Source organism: Polypterus senegalus, chromosome 11, assembly GCF_016835505.1.
Source record: "Polypterus senegalus isolate Bchr_013 chromosome 11, ASM1683550v1, whole genome shotgun sequence".
NCBI lineage: Eukaryota > Metazoa > Chordata > Cladistia > Polypteriformes > Polypteridae > Polypterus > Polypterus senegalus.
This window is the reverse complement of record NC_053164.1, coordinates 40,067,021-40,088,300: the sequence shown is the minus strand read 5'-3', so window position 1 is coordinate 40,088,300 and position 21,280 is coordinate 40,067,021. Positions and strand designations below refer to the sequence as shown.

The following is a 21,280-nucleotide window of genomic DNA, read 5'->3' as shown; positions in this document are numbered from 1 at the left end:
CGGGTATTTTGAGTTTATCTTATATGCAATGGTTGGATATGTTTGCAGGTCTATGATGCGTTCTGTATTTATATTTGCTCTCAGCTGTTGTAAATGTGCTTTATAAATAAAGTTTGCCTTGAGTTGACTTGCCTGAAAAGATCAGTGTTTTTTATTGTCTTTGTAGAGGGCAGTCCAGGGTGTGCCTGGCCAACACATCACTCATGATGTTTATTTAGGTTTTGTTCTACACAAATCTAAATCTAGGATCCATTTTGTGTTTCTGCAGCCTAAATATTCATAAATTGCAGTTCTCATGGCCTAGCTTCCTTTTATTCCAGATGCACTGTATGACTTGGACTAGAGGACTGGCCAGTGCCGTGCAGTGAGGGTGGTAATGACATTTGTCTACATGATTCAGAGGGTTGTTGTCATGTTTAATGCTGAGGTACCATGACAAGTGTTCATAGTTCAGGTACTGTCATTTGGGGGAAGTGTGTGAAAGCTTTAGTTGTTTGAGGTTTTGATGCATATATTTTTGTTTTCTTAGTTGTGACCCTTTCTACGTTTTTGATATACGTTTATCTCCTGGCCCCCTTTTCTTTCCTCGTGTGGCCTGCCATGTGTTTTCACCTATTTAGCGGAACTTCCTTGGTCACCAACAGGAAGTTAGAGACGACTTAAGGAAGCACAGCTGTGTGATCCTCAGTAATGATCAAGCTGAAAGGATTCCTACTTCCATTTTTTTCTTCTAATTTATTAAATGAGGATCCATGACTGGGACCCTAACTCTTCCTATGTTTCTGTTTGTATTTAAATGATTGTGTTTAATTTAACAATTTTCATTTGGGTGGAAAATTTCAAGTAGGCTGCTGTTTTTTTTTTTTTCGTTGAAAAAACATTTAAAACATTTCACATCCAGAACAGGCCAAATATTAATATACTTACAGGGCCTGAGTTTAATCTCAAGACTGTAAGCATAACAGACATCATTTAGAAATCCCACATAGTTTAACTTAATAAAGTGGTAAAATTCTGATGTACTTTTAATACAAACATTGAAATAAATGCCTACTGCACTTCCTGGTTTTATCCAGTTATACAGAGGATTTCGAAATAAAGACGGATGATTTGTGTCTGCTTTGAGGGGGTAATGATGTGTCCAATCATTCAACTGCGGGCACTATTCATTTCAACTTATAGTTAAAGAAGTGGACTTGGCACTCCTTACTTTCCATTAGGTCAAGTACATTTTCAAAAGTCTGTGGGATTCCGAGTCCTGTTAAGTATAATTTTGGCAGGGCAAGTTTTGAGTAGATGTGGTGTAGTAAATAAAAGGTAAACTGGGACAAACATTTATGTGTGGAGACATGCAACAGATAAATCTTGAGTCGATAATAAGGAGCTAAAAAGAAGCCGAAGAGAAAAAAAAGAAAAACAACTGCATAAGGCATAGAAGACAATTAACCATAGGGCTTATGGGAGAAACAATTAAAAATGAATTAGGATGGCTAAAAGGCTTTAGGACAGAAATACTGATATAAAATATGAAGGACGACCCAAAGAGATTATTTCAGCATTTTAGTGGTAAAAGAATGGTCAAGCTGGACGTGAAGGGTGAACCCAAATATCTGTAACAGGGTGAATGCTCTAAATTCATATTTTCCGGAAATTTTCACATGAAAAGATATCAATAACCTCCTGGCAGTTCCAAGGTCTATTAAGGAGGGTCTCATTGATTTGGAAGTAACAGAGAGACAAGTTGTATTTGGATTCAAAAAGATAAAGTTGAATAAATCACCAGGAACATGTAACATTTATCTGAGAGTACTTTAGCTAGTTAGTGAGTACATACTGTATATTAGGGGTCCTGTGCGCTACGGAGGACGCAGGTTTTCATTGTAACCATTTTCTTAATTAGTGACCCATTTTTACTGTTAATTAACTTCTGTTCCCTTCATTGTAATTGCTTTGTTTTTCAAGACTCGATCCTCAGAATTGCTTCATCTGGTCCCGTAAACAGCACCTAAACAAAAATGAGATGTGAAGTGAGCCAACAGATGACCAGTTAAGTTGGCCTCTCAAACTCCAACTAATTTCACGTAAACCAGTTTCTTAATTAGAAGCCAAGTCTTGTCATTAATTCAACCCGTTATTTAATGCCGGGGTTTGTTGCTGCTCTTTTTCTGCTCCAGCAGGCATTTACAGAAGTGTTGGTTTCCTTAATTTTAAGAATACCATTGAAATGTTTTGAGGACCTGAGCAGACCAACATTACTGAGGCCTTTTTTATATTTTCAAATATTGTATGAGGGACACATGTTAGCTAGTCTTGTGTTGGCTCATTTTGTATCTCATTACTGTTTAGCTGCTAATTAAGTGAAAATATGCTGCAGTTCTATAAGGTAGTTATAAAAGCAACAAAATACAACCAGAAAGATGTATATAACATTTTTTTATCCTGGTTTTCAGGAGGCTTTTGTTGAAAAGTCTGTGATTGAAATAAAAGAAATGGGAATTCAAGAAGTAGCGTATGGAAAGGTGCAAAATTGGTTTAGCCACTGAAAGAAAAGGGTATGGTGTAATTTGTACGAATTATGATATTAAAAGTGGTGTCCCTTAGGTATCAGCGATGCGGCCGTTGTTCTTTATAATATAAATAAGGCGATTAATTGTTCATATGATACCAAACTAGATGGAAAGATCGATAACCTACAATCACCTGCATTATAAATGAAATCTGAAATGAAATTTAATTTAAGTAAATGTAAAGCATTATACAGAATAAGTGAAAACATAAACTTTGAAAAAATACTGTTTTGAAACTTGAAATAACATATCAAGATTATTTCCGGCACCGAATCCGAGTGGCAGCCTTTCCAGCAGCTCCGTATATGACTTTATCTTTTTACCTTTTTATCTCTATTTTTCTCTATTTCACTGATCACTTCTACCACTTTCTTTTATGTGGAATTGCTCCCTGGACACTTTTTACTATTTTACTACTTGACATGGATTTTACACTCCGAGAATCGCCTATTCAAGTAGTCAGCTTAAAGCACTGAGAAGAAATGCTTATGCTGCTGTGGTTCCTTATTTACCTGACGAGGTAAGAAGATGATATCGGGGCAGCCGAGCCGGCGCAAAGATAAAAGATAAGATTAAATCGAGACAACTTGAGAGAAAATGGTGTTATAAACCGTCCGGTGCCTTCTGTGATCCTGGGAAATGTGAACTCACTACCAAATAAGATCGACGAACTGGCTGTGCTGGTGAAAAATGTCAGAACCTACAGAGAATGCAGCTTGCTGTGTTTTAGTGAAACATGGCTAACAACTACCATCCCAGATGCTAACGTGGAGCTACCCGGGTTTAGCACAGTTAGAGTGGACAGAGACGCAAGTACCTGCGGAAAGAAGAAAGGAGGAGGACTCGCTCTCTATGTCAATACAAAGTGGTGCAACTCAGGACATGTAAACGTTAAAATCTCCAACTGCTGCAGAGACTGTTGGCCGTAAGTCTGTGCCCCTATTACTTGCCCAGAGAGTTTGGACACGTGATTGCTGTTATTGTTTACATCCCCCCTCAAGCGAACACAGAGATGGCGAGTGACATCATCCATTCCACAGTTGCTAAGTTACAAACGCAGCACCCTGAGGCACTTGTGCTAATCGCTGGAGACTTTAACCATGTAACGCTGGACAAAACATTACCTGCCTTCTCCCAGTATGTGGATTGTAACACTCGGGGAAACAGGACTATCGACCTACTGTATGCAAATGTTAAAGACGCATACAGCGCCACCCCGCTGCCTGCGCTTGGGAAAGCAGATCATAACCTGGTTCTGCTTCAGCCTCAATACAAACCAAGAGTGAGGGCGCTACCTACAACCACACGCTCATTCAGGAAGTGGTCCCTGAGGCAGAGCAGGCTCTGAGAGACTGCTTTGGAACTACAGACTGGGATATATTGCTGGGTCACATAGTGAGAACATTGAAGAGGCTGTTGAATGCACAACTGATTACATCAACTTCTGTATGGACATTGTAGTTCCAGTAAGAACAGTACACTGCTATGCTAACAACAAGCCATGGATTACAAGTGACATCAAGGGCCTTTTGAACCAGAAGAAAAGGGCTTTTAAAGGTGGTGATCAGCATGAGCTCAAGTGCGTGCAGAAGGAACTCCGAGTCCAGCTCAGGGCGGCGAAAGAGCAGTACAGGAGAAAGCTGGAGCAGAAGTTGCAGAACAACAGCATGAAGGAAGTGTGGGATGGGATGAAGATTATCACTGGCTGCAGCTCGAAGCGGGTGCCGCCATCGAGACAGACGTGGAGAGAGCAAACCAAATGAACAACTTCTTTAATAGGTTTGATCACCCTAACCCACTTTCACCTCGGAGTACTGCATCCTCCAACCATCCTTCTGCTGATACCAGCATAGGTGAGACATCCCCACCCACAATTACAGCAGCCCATGTGAGCAGAGAGCTGAAAAGACTTTGTGCCAGCAAAGAGCGGGTCCAGATGGAGTATCGCCACGACTGCTGAAGGCCTGTGCGTTGGAACTGGGGAGTCCTCTACAGCGCATCTTCAACCTGAGCCTGGAACAGGGGAGAGTCCCAAGGCTTTGGAAAACATCTTGTATCACCCCTGTCCCAAAGGTATCACGTCCTAGTGAGATGAATGACTTCCGGCCTGTTGCTCTGACGTCACATCTGATGAAGACCATGGAGCGGCTGCTGCTTCACCACATGAGGTCATAGGTCCGCCACGCCCTTGACCCTCTGCAGTTCGCATACCAGGAGAAGGTGGGAGCGGAGGATGCCATCATCTATATGCTACACCGATCCCTCTCCCACCTGGACAGAGGCAGTGGTGCTGTAAGAATTATGTTTTTGGACTTCTCTAGTGCCTTCATCACCATCCAACCTCTGCTCATGTTATGGTGTATAAAATCTGTACATTTTGGTTTCCATTATATTTTGTTCAAGACAACAGATGAACTAAGACAAATTAAAGCAGGTTTTCTTCCCTTACACCTTACTTTTGTTCATAGCTTAGTGCTAATTTGGTTTATTGCCTGGGAAAGGATGCTGAGCTGGTACCTCAGGCTATTGATCACTTTATGGATGGACATCTGGAACAACAAAGTTTAGTTTATAGCCTGGGACAGGAAGAACTACTGATACCTCAAAGTACATCAAAGGTTTTGTTGTGTGGGAAAACGGACAATGAATTAATTCATCAATCATTTGGACAGCCAGCCAATCAGGTGCATGTGTTTTGAAACCAAGGCTTGACATTTCATAATAAATATGCCTTGGTTTGGAAAGAAGAGGAGAGAAGCAAAGGGAGAAGAAAGAGAAGCAAAGGGAGAAGAAGAGAGAAGAAGAGGAACGGACGAAGACGGCCCTGGTCGTCAGAAAGGCATCATGAACATTGATTGCTAAATCAAACGCCTCCTGGGACATTCATCCTTGTCATCTGTAACTTTTTCGTAAGCTTTTTTAAAGACTATATATATTCAGACTTTCCTATCACTACCTATTTTCTAGTATTCTTTGTTCTTGTGGTATTATTATTATTCTTGTAATAAATACCATGCTGCTTTTAACTTTCAATGCTTTGTCTTAATGTCTAGGGTGATTGAAGTAATAAGTTAGATTTCTTTGAGCACCTGGTGACAGCCGGATTTTGCCATTATTTCTGTGCTGCGAGGTTTATATGGCTGAGAGTGAAGAGCGCTATACTCAACAGAAGGGACAAATATGAGAAAGAAGGTATTCTTGGCTGATGAATGGCCTATAGTCAAGAGTGCTGAGTCTTTGTATGTTTAAAATGTATTCTTGTAGACCAAAAGTAATATTTAGGTCTGAGATATCACTAAAACATCATATTGTTGTTCGTGCCGAAAATAAGTAAGTCTCTTGAAGTGCTGAATGACAGGCTGTTATTCCTATAGCACTTGTGTGGTTTAAAGTGCTAAGGGTTAATCAGCGTGTGTGTGTCATTCATGGAGCACTGTTGTGGTTAGGGTCTGTGTGTGTGTTTATCTGTGTGTGTGTGTGTTCATCTTAAAGTGCAACAGTAGACCAACCCGATAACGAACTTGACGAGAACACTTACCCTTGAGGAAACAGGTAAAAGGGCAAGTGGAGGGAAATACCACGATAATACAGCTCCTTAGGGACAAGCTGACTGAGATGGGAGTAGATTCACACCTGGTGGTATGGATCGTGGACTATCTTACAGACAGACCTCAATATGTGCGTCTTGGGAACTGCAGGTCTGACATTGTGTTCAGCAATACAGGGGCGCTGCAGGGGACTGTACTTTCTCCGGTCCTGTTCAATCTATATACATCAGACTTCCAATATGACTCAGAGTCCTGCCACGTGCAAAAGTTCGCTGATGACACTGCTATTGTGGGCTGCATCAGGAGTGGGCAGGAGGAGGAGTACAGGAAGCTAATCAAAGACTTTGTTAAATGGTGCGACTCAAACCACTTACACCTGAACACCAGCAAGACCAAGGAACTGGTGGTGGACTTTAGGAGGCCCAGGCCCCTCAGGACCCTGTGATCATCAGAGGTGACTGTGTGCAGAGGGTGCAGACCTTTAAATATCTGGGAGTGCAGCTGGATGACAAATTGGACTGGACTGCCAATACTGATGCTCTGTGTAAGAAAGGTCAAAGCAGACTATACTTTCTGAGAAGGTTGGCATCCTTCAACATCTGCAGCAAGATGCTGCAGATGTTCTACCAGACGGTTGTGGCGAGTGCCCTCTTTTACGCGGTGGTGTGCTGGGGTGGCAGCATAAAGATGAAAGACGCTTCACGCCTGGACAAACTTGTTAAGAAGGCAGGCACTATTGTAGGAGTAAAGTTGGACAGTTTAACATCTGTGGCAGAGCGACGGGCATTAAGCAAATTCCTGTCAATCATGAAGAATCCACTGCATCCACTGAACAGTATCATCTCCAGGCAGAGGTAGCTTCAGTGACAGACTTTGTCACTGTCCTGCTCCACTGACAGACTGAGGAGATCGTTCCTCCCCCACACTATGCGACTCTTCAATTCCACCCGGGGGAGTAAATGCTAACATTACTCAAAGTTATTGTCTGTTTTTTATTTTTATTTTTTTTCATTTTTATTACTATTTAATTTAATATTGTTTCTTTGTATCAGTATACTGCTGCTGGATTATGTGAATTTCCCCTTGGGATTAATAAAGTATCTATCTATCTATCTAATGTGGACTTATTACTGTTCACATCCTGAGTGTACAGAAGTGATCAAGATGGCTAATAGGATGCTACTTTTTATATTATTAGCTGTGCTACCCATTTAAGACAGTTTGAAATCTAAGTAATCAACAAAGATCTTCAGCATTACCATTTGCCGTGCACCATGCAATGCATACGTCTCTGTTATATGCCATTTGGTATGGGATTTGTAAAAACAGTGTTAGTGTTTGTGATGTGTCATCTGTTGGAATGACAAATGATTGCATTTTGTTACTAAAAATATTTGTAATGTGCCATCATTTGGAATGATAGAGGCATAGCAACTGGACAGACACACAGACAAAGCCTTATCCTTTTATTAAGGTGGATAATGTGTGGAATACAAGTAAAGGAAGGTTATACTTAACTTATATAATGTACTAATGAGACCTCTTTCAGTCTCCATACTACAAAAAAGATGTAGCAGTGCTATAGAAAGACAACAGGAGAGCAAATAGGTTGATTCTAGTGCTGCAAGGTATAAGCTATAAGGATAGATTGAAGGAGTTGAACCTTTTCAGTTGAATCTTTGGAGATTCTAGGTGATGTGGTTGGCATGTTTAAAATTATGAATGGAAATGGCAGGGTGGATCCAAGCTGTCATTTTAAAATTAATCCTTTAAGAAAGACACAAGAACACAATTGGAAATTTGTTAAAAGTAAATTTCACACAAATATTAGAATGGTTTTCTTTACACAGAAAACTAAAAATTTGACTGTATGCCATTTAGGAGAAATCATTTGAATATGACCCAGAGCATGATAAACTGATTGTATGCCTTGGCTGGCCTGGAAGTGTCGGAAAATAACCCTGGAGATAACTAAAGATTGTTGATCGTGAAGGACAAACCTGGTCTGTCTGGCTTAGTGTACTGGCACTGTGATCCTGACCACAGCAAGCAAATGGAGAATTACAAATATTTGTAATTAAATTTAAGAGAACTATATCATGCCCTGATTCAGCAGGAAAACAAGACAGCTGAATTTGAGAGTAAACGGGGACACGCAGCCAAAGGCCAAAACAAAGAAAATAAAAATAAACCATAGCAACTGTAACCCAGATGAGAGGCAAAATCAAGGTAAAAAAAGAGACAATAAAACAGGCAATACAAGAAAAGAAAGCACACAATATCTAAATGAACATAAGGTATTTTATTTTACTCACGGATTAGATAAGGTGCCTAGTGAAAGGCTGACCTTTTATGCTGGTTGCTGATGTCAACGTCATGACCCTGGAGACCCCGCCCCTGTGACCCCGATGATGGAATACAAATGACTTCTCGTAAAGAAACAGAATACGAAGTATCTATTTACAGCCTAAACCATGACATGTAACTTCTAAAACTTCATTTCACCATTGGTCATGTTTTTCTTAAAGGAAAAAAAAATTAGTAACAGTGGATAATAACGGAGTTACAGAATGAGAACAGCCACATGTTGAAATGCAAACCACATCAAGCAGCGTCTTGTAACAGACGAGAATTTCTTCAGAGTAATGATTATCGTTATTAGCATAATTATACATTTATAAGTAAAAATATACTTCTGCACATGCTACTTAAGTGTTTTAAAAAGCATCAATTTAATCAACACAGCTGGATTTTTAAAAAATTGATGTGATTCATTAAAACGAAGTGTAAAGTCAAATACACTTAATCAGTGCTGATACGAGCATTCATAACCTCCCTAAGGACTTGTGTCCTTTCATCCTCCTTCTAGCTGACTCTTGAGATAATCTCAGATACAGCTAGCAGTTGATTATGTGTGGACAAAACTTTGAACAAATCCTTCCTGTTATGATATACCTGCATTATACATTTTTTGTTTCTTTATTTTACTTCTTTACATTCTTTTCTCCTGATTTTGGGTGTTTTACTATACATAGAATTATATTTTGTCCTTCTTACTTTTATTTAAATAATAGTTAAGCTTGTTAATTTTGCTTCTTTACTTCTGCAAAGAAGCAAGAAGTCCATTGTCTGGACATGATGTCGGATTGCTTGGGAGCGTATCCTGAAAGTTATGCGTTGCGACAGCAGCACAACGTTTTAAATACTGGCACCTTCCATCACTATCTGAATTTTGCAGATAAATCCTAACAAATACCCGTGAGTTTGTTTGCTTTTTGTTTGTTAGGATTCTCTAGGTAAAGATCTTTGTTACATTTTTTACAACAATCATTTTTTGTTCCTTTTTTCTGGATTCAGACACAAGTTAGGACAGATGCTCTGGTTTGCAGGTTGCCTCATTATAATTACCTTGTCAAATGTGGATGCACAACACCTCCTTCCTAAAATTGTTATTAACCTTGGTGGAATTCCATAGTGTTCCCTGATTTTCCTTTCTTTTAAAGATGTAAAGAATGTCACACCATTAAACAGGAAAATAAGCTATTTGAAGTTTTTCACAATAGTTGCATTTACACTACAGATCCACATCAGATGTTAATGAATTAGAAAAGCTGACCTTTCACCTTTCCGCTTAATCTCTTGCCGTCATGAGTAGGCCTGAATGTTGAGCATTTTACTGTGCTGTTTAATACTTCAGAAACTAATTTTAACTATTGTATTTATTTATTTATTCATTTCCTTCCTGGGACACTCATATAAAAATCATCTTATCTACAACCCCAATTCCAATGAAGTTGGGATGTTGTGTAGAACGTAAATAAAAACAGAATACAATGATTTGCAAATCCTTTTCAACCTATATTCAATTGAATACACTACAAAGACAAGATATCGAATGTTCAAACTGATAAACTTTATTGTTGTTTTGCATATCTTCACTCATTTTGAATTTGATGCCTGCAACACGTTTCAAAAAAGCTGGGACAGGGGCAGCAAAAGACTGGGAAAGTTGAGGAATGTTCAAAAACCACCTGTTTTGAACATTCCAGAGGTGAACAGGTTAATTGGAAACAGGTGTTTGTCATGATTGGGTATAAAAGGAGCATCCCCAAAAGGCTCAGTTCTTCACAAGCAAGGATGGGGCGAGGTTCACCACTTTGTGAACAACTGCATGGGCAAATAGTCCAGCAGTTAAAGAACAACGTTTCTCAACGTATAATTGCAAGGAATCTAGGGATTTCATCATCTACTTTCCATAATATTATCAAAAGATTCAGAGGATCTGGAGAAATCTCTGCACGTAAGCAGCATGGCCGAATACCAACACTGGATGCCCGTGACCTTCGATCCCTCAGGTGGCACTGCATTAAAAACCGACATCATTCTGTAAAGGATATTACCACATGGGCTCAGGAATACTTCAGAAAACCATTGTCAGTTAACACAGTTTGTCGCTACATCTACAAGTGCAAGTTAAACCTCTACCATGCAAAGCGAAAGTCATATATCAACAACACCCAGAAACGCCGCCGGCTTCTCTGGGCCCGAGCTCATCTGAGATGGACTGACGCAAAGTGGAAAAGTATGCTGTGGTCTGACGAGTCCACATTTCAAATTGTTTTTAGAAATCATGGACGTCGTGTCCTTTGGGCCAAAGAGGAAAAGGACCATCCGGATTGTTATCAGCACAAAGTTCAATAGGCAGCATCTGTGATGGTATGGGGGTGTGTTAGTGCTCATGGCATGGGTAACTTGCACATCTGTGAAGGCACCATTAATGCTGAAAGGTACATACAGGTTTTGGAGCAACATATGCTGCCATCCAAGCAACGTCTTTTTCAGGGACGTTCCTGCTTATTTCAGCAGGACAATGTGAAGCCACATTCTGCATGTGTTACAACAGCGTGGCTTCGTAGTAAAAGAGTGCGGGTACTAGACTGGCCTGCCTGCAGTCCAGACCTGTCTCCCATTGAAAATGTGTGGCGCATTATGAAGAGCAAAATACGACAACGGAAATCCCGGACTGTTGAGCAACTGAAGTTGTACATCAAGCAAGAATGGGAAAGAATTCCACCTACACAGCTTCAACAATTAGTGACCTCAGTTCCCAAACGCTTATTGAGTGTTGTTAAAAGGAAAGGTGATATAACACAGTGGTAAACATGCCCCTGTCCCAGCTTTTTTGGAACGTGTTGAAGGCATCAAATTCAAAATGAGTGAAGATTTGCAAAACAACAATAAAGTTTATCAGTTTGAACATTCAATATCTTGTCTTTGTAGTGTATTCAATTGAATAGAGGTTGAAAAGAATTTGCAAATCATTGTATTCTGTTTTTATTTACGTTTTACACAATGTCCCAACTTCACTGGAATTGGGGTTGTAATACAACCCAGATGGATTGTGATCTCTAAAGCCCAATGATTTTAAATTGCACAATACCAATTAATTTGGCTTCCTGCTGGTGCATATTCAAAAACACCAGTATATGTTTTTCTAAAAAGAGGAAAAAAAGGAAATTCTACAAGTCTGCAGGGCAGACTAGAAGTCATGTTATATCATATGAGGTGAGACACAAAAATAACCAGACTGGGCTTGGGGCTTTCCTGGAAAATAATCTGGAGGTCGGCCGGACATGAATCATAGAACTACAGTATATCTTCTCCTACATGCCCCCTCAAACCACCGACGAGGTAGGCATATTCTATGAAGAGCCCAGTCATTATTTGCACAACAATCGCTACAAGAGTTGCCGCGATAATGTTGGGAGAAAAAATAGAACAGCGAATCAACACCAAATTTCTCACAAATTTTCTCTTTTTCCGTAAAGCACTTTTTGACTTGACAAAAACATTCCTGTCCTAAGGGCTAAGCTGCTGGAGCTAAATGCAAACGGCTATTTTGATAGTCAACTCAAACTCCTGTATAGCTCAATCTTATCTAACACAATGCAGCTTGCTTTTAACTCGATCATCACAGTTCAAAGACATGCAGGTTAGGTGCATTGGTGATTCTAAATTATTCCTAGTGTGTGTGTGTGTGTGTGTGTGTGTGCACCCTGTGGTGGGCTGGGGCTCTGCCCGGGGTTTGTTTCCTACCTTGCGCCCTGTGTTGGCTGGGATTGGCTCCAGCAGACCCCCGTGACCCTTTAGTTAGGATATAGCGGGTTGGATAGTGGATGGATGGATCTAGAATATTCATGAGCCCTAAAATATAAAATGAAAAGCCATTTAAAAAATGTTTATATGTTTAAAGTGTTTATGCGTTAGTGTGCATAGTTTTCTTTAAGTTTAAGGGCTTTGAAGAAATTATTTAGACTTTGGTGAGTCAAAAGGCCCAGCAGAGCCACCATGTTCCAAACCAAAAGCTTATTTAGTCAGTTCCTTCACAAACACAGCGTCCTTGTTTCATAAGGCAAGTGAAAAGCAGGCAGGCCACATTAAAGACAAAAACAGAGGCCTGTAAATTAATAGTGCCTATCCAAGTCACATAAAAAAAATGTCAAGCAACTCCTTTCATTAGTCAATAGTTCTTAAAACCAATAACAAGGCATATTAATCCTTGATTTAAACCTCAACAGCCTCTGTAAATGTGAATTGGTATTTCGAGCCTGAGATCTTTTCTTAGCATACGCAGACGTCTTTGTCTTATAAGCTCTACTGTACATAAATGTGACTAACAATGAACAGATAAACCATGGCTTGAGTTCCTTCTTAAGATTGGTTTGGAAATATTTCCATAAAAATATTCCTGAATAGGACCGTCTAAAATTTATTGTTAAACCCTGTTATAAAAAGTTAGCCAAAAACCTAAGAAGCCTGTGGGAAAGCTATTAAAAATCACCTTACCTGTGGGAGCACCACTGCACAGCACAAGCTGAAGGAAATTCCAATGTTGTCCCCAAACCAGAGATTCACTGCATGAATACAGCCGCGTACATAGATGATATCATTAACCTCCAAACGCTGTAAAAGAAAAATTTACCATGATAATTTTATTTTGGCAAACAATTCAGGTAAATTACCACTTTCATTAAGTGGAAGTGGGTCAAAAGTTGCAAGAGACTTTAATAATGTGTTTAATGTAATACTTGAATACAAAATTTCATTTACGTAAAGCAAAAATCTCAAATATGTATGCATTACAATTTGAATATCAAACAGAAAATTGGGATTATCTTGAAAACCAGTCATTTTTTGAAAAAATGAAAACAGACACAAGTGCTTAGAATGTGGTGGTTTACCATAATATGATGTGAAATGATCAAATTTTTAATATTTTTGGGGAAATGTTTCAGGTAAAGTACCACTTCCAGTTAGTGGAAATAGCTCAAAACTTGACAGAGATCTACGTTTTGTGCCTAATACTCGTATGCAAAATTTGGTTGACCTAAGTGAAAGCATACTCAAGTTATCGTGTTTACATACACACACATACAGACAGACATAATTCCAAAAATGGTAATTCATTAAAATCTCGAAATCAAATTTTTGGACGTTTCCAATACTTTCCCTATACTTCGTATATGAGAAAGTAAAAAGCAATAAACCGATCTGTTAACCTTTGCAGAAATGTCTGATTAGACCTTTGGTGAAGAGAAATATGTATCCACGTATTTGGTTTCAACTCGAGTGATCTAACATTTGGCCACTAACCATAAGTTTGAATCATTTAAGCCCACAGTCCTGCTAACTGATTCCATGATACTATGGAAGAAGCCTGAGAATTATTCTTGACAGCAACCCGAAACTTAATCTTCAATATTGCCTTCAATCAAAATTCAATTTATTCAGAACATCAGTCTGACCCTACTTCTCCACCTCAGATAAACTAGAATGATGCCACGTCTTTATTATCTTTCAGTGGATTTGCTCCAAGTTTTTAATAAATGGTCTTTAAGCTAAGGCCTGCCAAACAGTCCAATTAAATTACCATCATGCCTCAGCTAGCTGCAGCATTCACTATAGATACCTACTTAGGAGTGAGTTTTATTATTTTCATCAGCATCCTCATCTCCATGACTTGCTTCTCATCATCAAATGATGGATTTATTGTCTACATTGCATCTTGTATATAGACAGTAGACCTGTGAGGAACCAGAGATCCAAAGCAGTAAGAAGGTGATGTCATGGTTTGCTCTGCCCACTTGCCACATCTGGACCGAAGCACAGGAAAGCCCACCATTGAGACTGTTGAACTTCAGCTGCCTCAAAGCAAGTTTTTGCTTTTCTTCAGGTAAGGACCAGAAGTTGGCAGGAATCGGTCATGCCCAAGAAAATCAATGGGACTTCCAGAGAGAAGATATGCTCAATGAGGTCCACAACAGGAAGCTCCAGGTCCCTCTCTTATGGCCAAGTGACTCTGGACCACCGTTTAAACGAATATCCAGAAGAACTTCCTAGTTTAGTGAATGAAGGAATTCCATCCTCTGGAGGGGCCAACTGATGGATTCAGAAGTAGCCGAGAGAAAGAACGTTAATGAGAATCCTTGAGGCCTATTGATAATTTCTTTAATTACTTTTTAGGAGAGCTATATATTTCTTTTATGAAAGGCATTGAAATGTTTTTTTTGTGAGATCTCTTCACAGTCACTGGAATGCCCCATCAGAAGCCACAAATGCTGTCATCGTCAGGATGGCATGGTGGCAACAACACCAGTTGGGAATAATGTCGAATATAGCATATTATTAGGCATTCTTCACAAACTGCTGGGACTCCAATAGGTGTGAATTGGCCACCTCAACAGAGACCCTCACAGACCACCTTCAAGAAAGAAATACCCCCACCCATTCAAGAAGAATCAGGCAGGAAGAAGCCTGATTTACTAGATTAAGCTTTGGGACTTGGCTGCTTTAGATGAACTCTTTAGGCACATCATTTTTATGTCTTTTTTGACTTTGTGTCATTTTCGTGTTTTCATTTATATAATAAATATCTTCATTTATTAGGATTTCTTTGTGGACTTTTCTCATTGTGCCAGAGGTTTTAAGAGATACGCTTTCTTGTAAGGCATATTTTGCATATTGTGAACTTTTAAAGGCAGCTCCTCATTTGTAGTCCTGTGATTTCGGGTGAGCCTTTTCTGGACAGGATACTAAAGATCCTGGCCAGCTTGATGAAGCTCTTTGCAGGTTTCACACCCTGTTGCCATGTTTGTGTCACCATATGTCAACACAGAGGTAAGACCTAAGAAACTGGAATTGTTCAAACACGGCATTATAGGTATTTTAGTGACTGGGGTGATAAAAGATATTTTAAAACACTGCAAGTTGGACAGAATGTATTGGGTAGTTCTGAAGTACTGATCAAAGGGTGCTGCCATGTTTTAAGAGTACAAAAATAAATACAAAAAATGGTTACAGGCTTTCATTACAACCCATCCCTTAAAATGCAGTTAACTTTATTCAGGACAAGAACTAGTAAAGTCATAAACCTGAAACTCATAATTTAAATTTAACATTTCATTTACAGAATGCAGCCAAAGGTTTGAAGTCAGCCACTGTAATCTGTGAGGTTTATTCCAGACAAATCATTTTATTAAAAATGGGTAATTGAGGCCATTAATAAATACACTTGAAACTACACAAATCAGCTAACAGACAGAACCTGACAGGCAGATGAGAAGATGCAAGTGGAAGATGCTTCAAACAGGCTATTTAAAATTGCTGATGTGCTCCCACTTTGGTGATAATCAATATACAGTATGGCAAGGGGGTTCTGTCTGCTCTTTAGAGTTTTCCCTGTGAATGTATCCATATTTGGCAAATGCATGTTACCATTTTGGAATCTGAAAACGTATAAAGCTTGGGGAACTGCACTGAACCTTAGAGGTCACCTATGAACTGATGGAAGACATCACTCCTGCCTGTATCAATGAAATATGCCTTCCACACTCTGTCCCGGAGTGCCCACAGCCAACTACAGAGACCTACAACTGCAACACACTTTTGTCAGTAGTTCTCCTTTGAATATTGTTTTATTGTGAAAAAAAAACCAGTCTCAGATCCTGATAGTTTCTAAGGCAGTAGATGTTAAACCACAAGGTTGCCAGTTCAATTCCTGCCTCTGACCCTAAGTTAGTCACCTAACTCATCGGTCACCAAAATATAAACTGAAAAAAAAAAACAAAAAATAATAATGATAAGACAAAACAATAAACAAATGTCAGCATTTAAATATAGAGGGAAATAAAACAAATGTCCTAGCACACAGTATAATGACAAGCTGGACAGGTAATTCTGCTCCTGAATAACTGATCAAAGAAAGTAAAATGCTTAAATGTAGGAGGCAGGCATGTACAAAAGAACAGAAGAATGTTAAATCTGTGTCTGTTCTTTAATAACATTACACTTTATTAGATGTCTGAGTGCTAACTTTGCTGTCTGCTTTTATCTAAGTCTACTGTTTTGTTGCTTCACATTATTCCAAAAACTGCAGAAATCCAATTGGAACATGCCAGATCCACAAATAACCTGATTTCCCTGCAGATCTCCAAGCTCCATTGGCAGATAAAAAGAGAAAGCACTAAATGTCAACATAAAGCAGGCCCCTGCCTAATTTGAGAGGCTATTCTGGTGACGGATTAAGCAGTCACTGCTCTGAATCCTAAAGGAATGGGTCAGGCCAGAGCAGAATTAGAAGTTAATCACGATCAGCTTCCTAACATTCTCTCAAGCAAAGGCAGGAATAAAAGGTCAATTGCTAGCATCTTAAAGAATTTAGGAAGTGATTCATTCAGCCCATGACTGAGTTTTTCAATCTTGACTAGTAGGACCACTCATTAGGAAGCACAGGCGGTAGCACTTCTATTTAAACCCTAACAGCCGCTCACCTCTTTATCCAGAGTCTTGTATCCACAGAGTGTATTAACCACTGCCCCAGCTTCCTGCAAAAAAAGAAAAGAAAAAGAGGTTAGTTAAGGAGAGCAGCAGTGTCCCATTATATCTCATTGTATTACGTGGAATGGTGGCATACTGGTTAATGCTGCTATCACACAGTTTGAGAGTGCTGGGACAAATTCCAGTGTTCTCCTGTGTCCACATGAGTTTTTCTCCAGGTAGTTTGACTTCTTTCTAAAGGCATGTAGGATTAATTTAAATGGCAATTCTAAAAATTCAACTGAAGCATTTCAAGAAACACTTTATATCGACAGCAATATGTCTTTATAATGCACCACTGTGACTGCCCACCTATCATTAGACAAGTCAGATGTTTTATTCTTTTTTGTAATTATTTGAGTGTATTTGTGGTTGTGGTGTTTGTTATAATAGTTCTTTAGCTTCTGTAAAAAGTTAAAATTCCTCCTTGGGAAAAATAAAGTACTTAGTTACTTGCTCTCTGTCTGTAAATCTGTCTATCTATTATATAATACCTTTCCAATCAATCAATCAAGCAATCTATCTATCTGGATCCTGGAACTTATTGTAAATTATTTACAGGTTACTTTCTGGCTCTAGTATTGAGCTGCATAGCGTTATAAAGGTTTTTGACACAGTACTACCTTCTAAAGTTCATTTTTGATTTGGGTTGATTTCCGCTATGATTTTGTTTTTCATTTAACTGTGTTAAATTGCCAGGTTTTGGCTTGTAAGAGGTGTAACTTCAGCAATTGTGAGCCTGTCAGTTATTACTTAACAGTCATTTTAGGTTCACTTCCTTATCCAATTAGTTGGATTCCAAAACCTTTCTTGCACTTTTTATTTTGTCAATTTGTAATTGTTTTTTTTATTGTTTATGAGCTTTTCAATCCCATTTGACCTTGTTCCTGTCTCACAGTTTTGACTTTGATAATTGGTGGGTTGAAACTCAATTTAGACTTCAGAAGCAGAATCCTGATCATAAAAATCCCTAAAAGGACCAAAATACATGTATGAAAACACGTTATAACATCACATCTATCTGTTTAGTTTGGTTTCAGGTGAATGGGGGGAGTGATGCTTTTCCGCACTTTAATTCTTGCATCATTATTATCATTAATAATAATAATAATTATTATTGTTGTATTTTTCTTTTCATCTTCCACCTATAAACCCTAACTGTTCTAGTATTATTTCTTAGTTTTTCTAAATAGCTATGTATTGGGCATTTTTGGCCAATCACACTACAGAATCTATCTATCTATCTATCTATCTATCTATCTAGGAGGAGTGTACTGGGGTGTAATGGTGGAAAGCAATTTATTTATACCAGATCGTTATCTGAATGCATGTGTGGTGGAGGAGGAGTGCACTGGGATGGGAGTAATGTATTAAAGTTTGTATTTAATTATATGTGTGGAGATAACATCTGTGTTTTATGAAATTCATTTGAAGAAACAGAGAAATATGTATATACATGTATCTATTGTTAGAAACACATTTTTGTCTTTAATGTGTAGTTAATTGTCCTTTAAATGAAAATTTTGTATTGTACTTTTCTTGTTTTATATTTCTCAGTTAGCAGTACATACAATTCAGTATACCGTATATACCCACGTTTAAGTTCTCCCGCAGATAAGTCAGGGCTTGATTTTACCATATAATGTCAGGTATTTTATAATGTCTGTCATATAAGTCGAATGCGGAAAACTCACGCTATTGGTCCAAGAGATTATGATATGCTAACGCCCAGCAGAGAGAGTAACCACGGAGCACACAGCCTTTTTTTCTGTGTATTGTGCCTAAATGACCACACGGTAATACTCAAACTATTCTGAAGTGACGTTTGTAATGTTTTGTGTTTTTGTATCTCTCACCCTCATACATCTTTATTGTAAGAGCATCCCTTACCTACGATGGAGCGTTCAATCAGAAGAAAATATTAAGCTGGTTTTAAATTAAATTTATTGAAGTGGCGAAAGAAATTTGTAACTGCACTGCTGCAACAAAATTCGATGTGTCTGAGAAACTAGTATAAGTCGGGGTCTGATTTTATGATCGATTTTTTGGGTTTCAAGACCCGACTTATATGCGAGTATATACGATAATAACACTTTGCACATTTTTAACGTCGTGATTTCAAGAACATACAGCATGTAGGGTATATGCTACTAATTGCAAGACAGAGGCGTCCATACTGTGGCAAAATAAGACAAGTTCACCAAGAGTTGATATTCTCTGCAGTCATTCTCCAAATCTTTGGTGATGTCTGACTCCTGTTAATTTTATCTTTATGTTTCTGACTTAAGAGCTGCTTTACTGTATATGTTCAGTCTAGGTGTTGGTCTCTGCAGTATGTAGAGAAAATTCTAGCCGAATATGGGTTTGACATTTAAACCCCATACAGACTCTACCTAATGTAGAATGTAAACCGAGTCTCCAGGAACTGTGAGGCGATAGCACTAAGCACTTTATCAAGTCACTCACGCTGCTGTTCCCTCAGACTCTCAAAGTGCCATTTCCCTCTGAAGGGTTAAAAAGGTCATTTCCTTTTTAGTCTATTTAAAAAAAAATACCATTAAATTCGAAATGCACCTAAAACCCTTGACAAACAATTTACTGTGATCTAGATGTGTCTATGAGACAAAACACTCAGTTATTAAATGTGTGTCTACATCATTGGGAGTGGTTTAGGAAATGACAGAGACCTCACAGAATTCAAGTGGTAGATGAAATGAATAGAAAAAAACAAAACAAAACACATCCCAAAGATGGGCAGATTTGATAAACTGGCCACTTTTAATGTGACTGGTACAAGTGAATAAGCCCCCTCACGGACTGTTGTCTCATCGAGAGTCTGGTTTTATGTCTTCTGCAGAATGTTAATAAGAATAGGTAACAGCTCTCCATGACCCTATAATAGGCGAGGGGCTTATTAAAAAGATGGATGGAACTGCTAGAGATAAAAATGTTATCTGCAGAATAGAAATACAGATGGTGAAAGACTTGATATCTATACTGTAAGAGTGACACCTTTGTTTCCTTTGTGTTTTTCACTGCATTAACAGGTGCCTCCTTCTATGTATGCATGTTGCTGTTAAATGTATTAAATATATTTATTTACTATTTCAAAATTTTAATTGCCAAAGTCATCAATTCACTACAAAAGATGCCTTTCACACACTTCAATTATTAACATGGCCTGTCTACTTATATTTTGTTATGTTGCCATCACTTTTCTATTATCAACACATTCTCTCTTCTTTATTGTATCGACACCCCCATTCTAATATCAGCAGATCCTGCCATTTCTTCTCGGAAAGTGTATTTGCTTCACCTTCTGTCTCATCTCATTGACTTGAAATTCTCATCAAATTGTGTTTGCTTTTCTTTCTGTACGCTCAATTCCTTCCAGTAGGTCAGTTAAGTGTATTTTCTTTCCCTGTCTTTAGCTGATTTAACACATCTGGCAGCTGTAGATGGCTGCGATTTAATATACTTGGATTCACTAGACATATTGGGTACGGCAAGTGCTCACACCTCAATATTGACAACAGAGATGAGGAGGAAGGCAAAAAAGTGGTGGATTACAGTCATGTGGTTCAAGGAGAACTACCTATAACTGCACATTACCAGGACAAAAGAATTATCAATAACCACAGATTAGTCACTGTAATAGGACAGGAGGTTGAGGTACTGCAGACTTGTAAACAGTAGAGTAGATGGTGTGGACAGCAGACCTGCAGTACAAAAAGGCTCAGAGCAGGCTCTACCATTTCAGGAGGCTCAGATCTGTTTATGTGTGTGACAAGCTGCTGGGCCTGCTCTACTCGTCAACAGTGGCCAGTGCACTGTGGAATGCTGTGGTCCGATGGGGAGATAAGAGCAGCACAGGGGGTGCCAAACACCTGAGCTGTAGTAGTGGACTAACTCTGGGAGAAGATGATGATGGTAAAGCTGGAGGCTGTCATGGATGATGCTTTCCATGGGACATATCGTTCTGGAGCATATAAAGTCATTTATTTCAACAAAGTGTGCTAAAAGGCACCACTGGGGCTCTCTGTTTGTCCACAGCCATCAGACTGCATAATGTCTTCTCTTACTGAGCCTGCTGTCATAGCCAGTCATAATGGACGTACTAGAACAGAAACAGTATTTATATTACTACTACTGTAGTCTGCAAGCCATTTTATTATTGCTGTGGAAAAGATAACACCACTACCATGATAGCACAAAAAGGAACACAGAAATGCATACAACATTATTACTGGACTTAAGAACTGCACTGATAATTCAACATTTTTAGATAAA

At 38.8% G+C, this 21,280-nt stretch overlaps 1 protein-coding gene across 1 annotated transcript in view; it reads right to left on the bottom strand.

The window, feature by feature from the left end:
• The window catches only part of zgc:110329 (uncharacterized protein LOC550500 homolog), a 506,110-nt gene that overhangs the window by 47,349 nt on the left and 437,481 nt on the right, over positions 1-21,280 (bottom strand). The window contains exons 6-7 of the mRNA XM_039768433.1: positions 16,945-16,998; positions 12,962-13,078 (exon numbers count right to left, since the gene is read on the bottom strand). Of these exons, the coding sequence (XP_039624367.1) occupies positions 12,962-13,078; positions 16,945-16,998 (171 nt within the window). The remainder of the gene's footprint in view (positions 1-12,961; positions 13,079-16,944; positions 16,999-21,280) is intronic.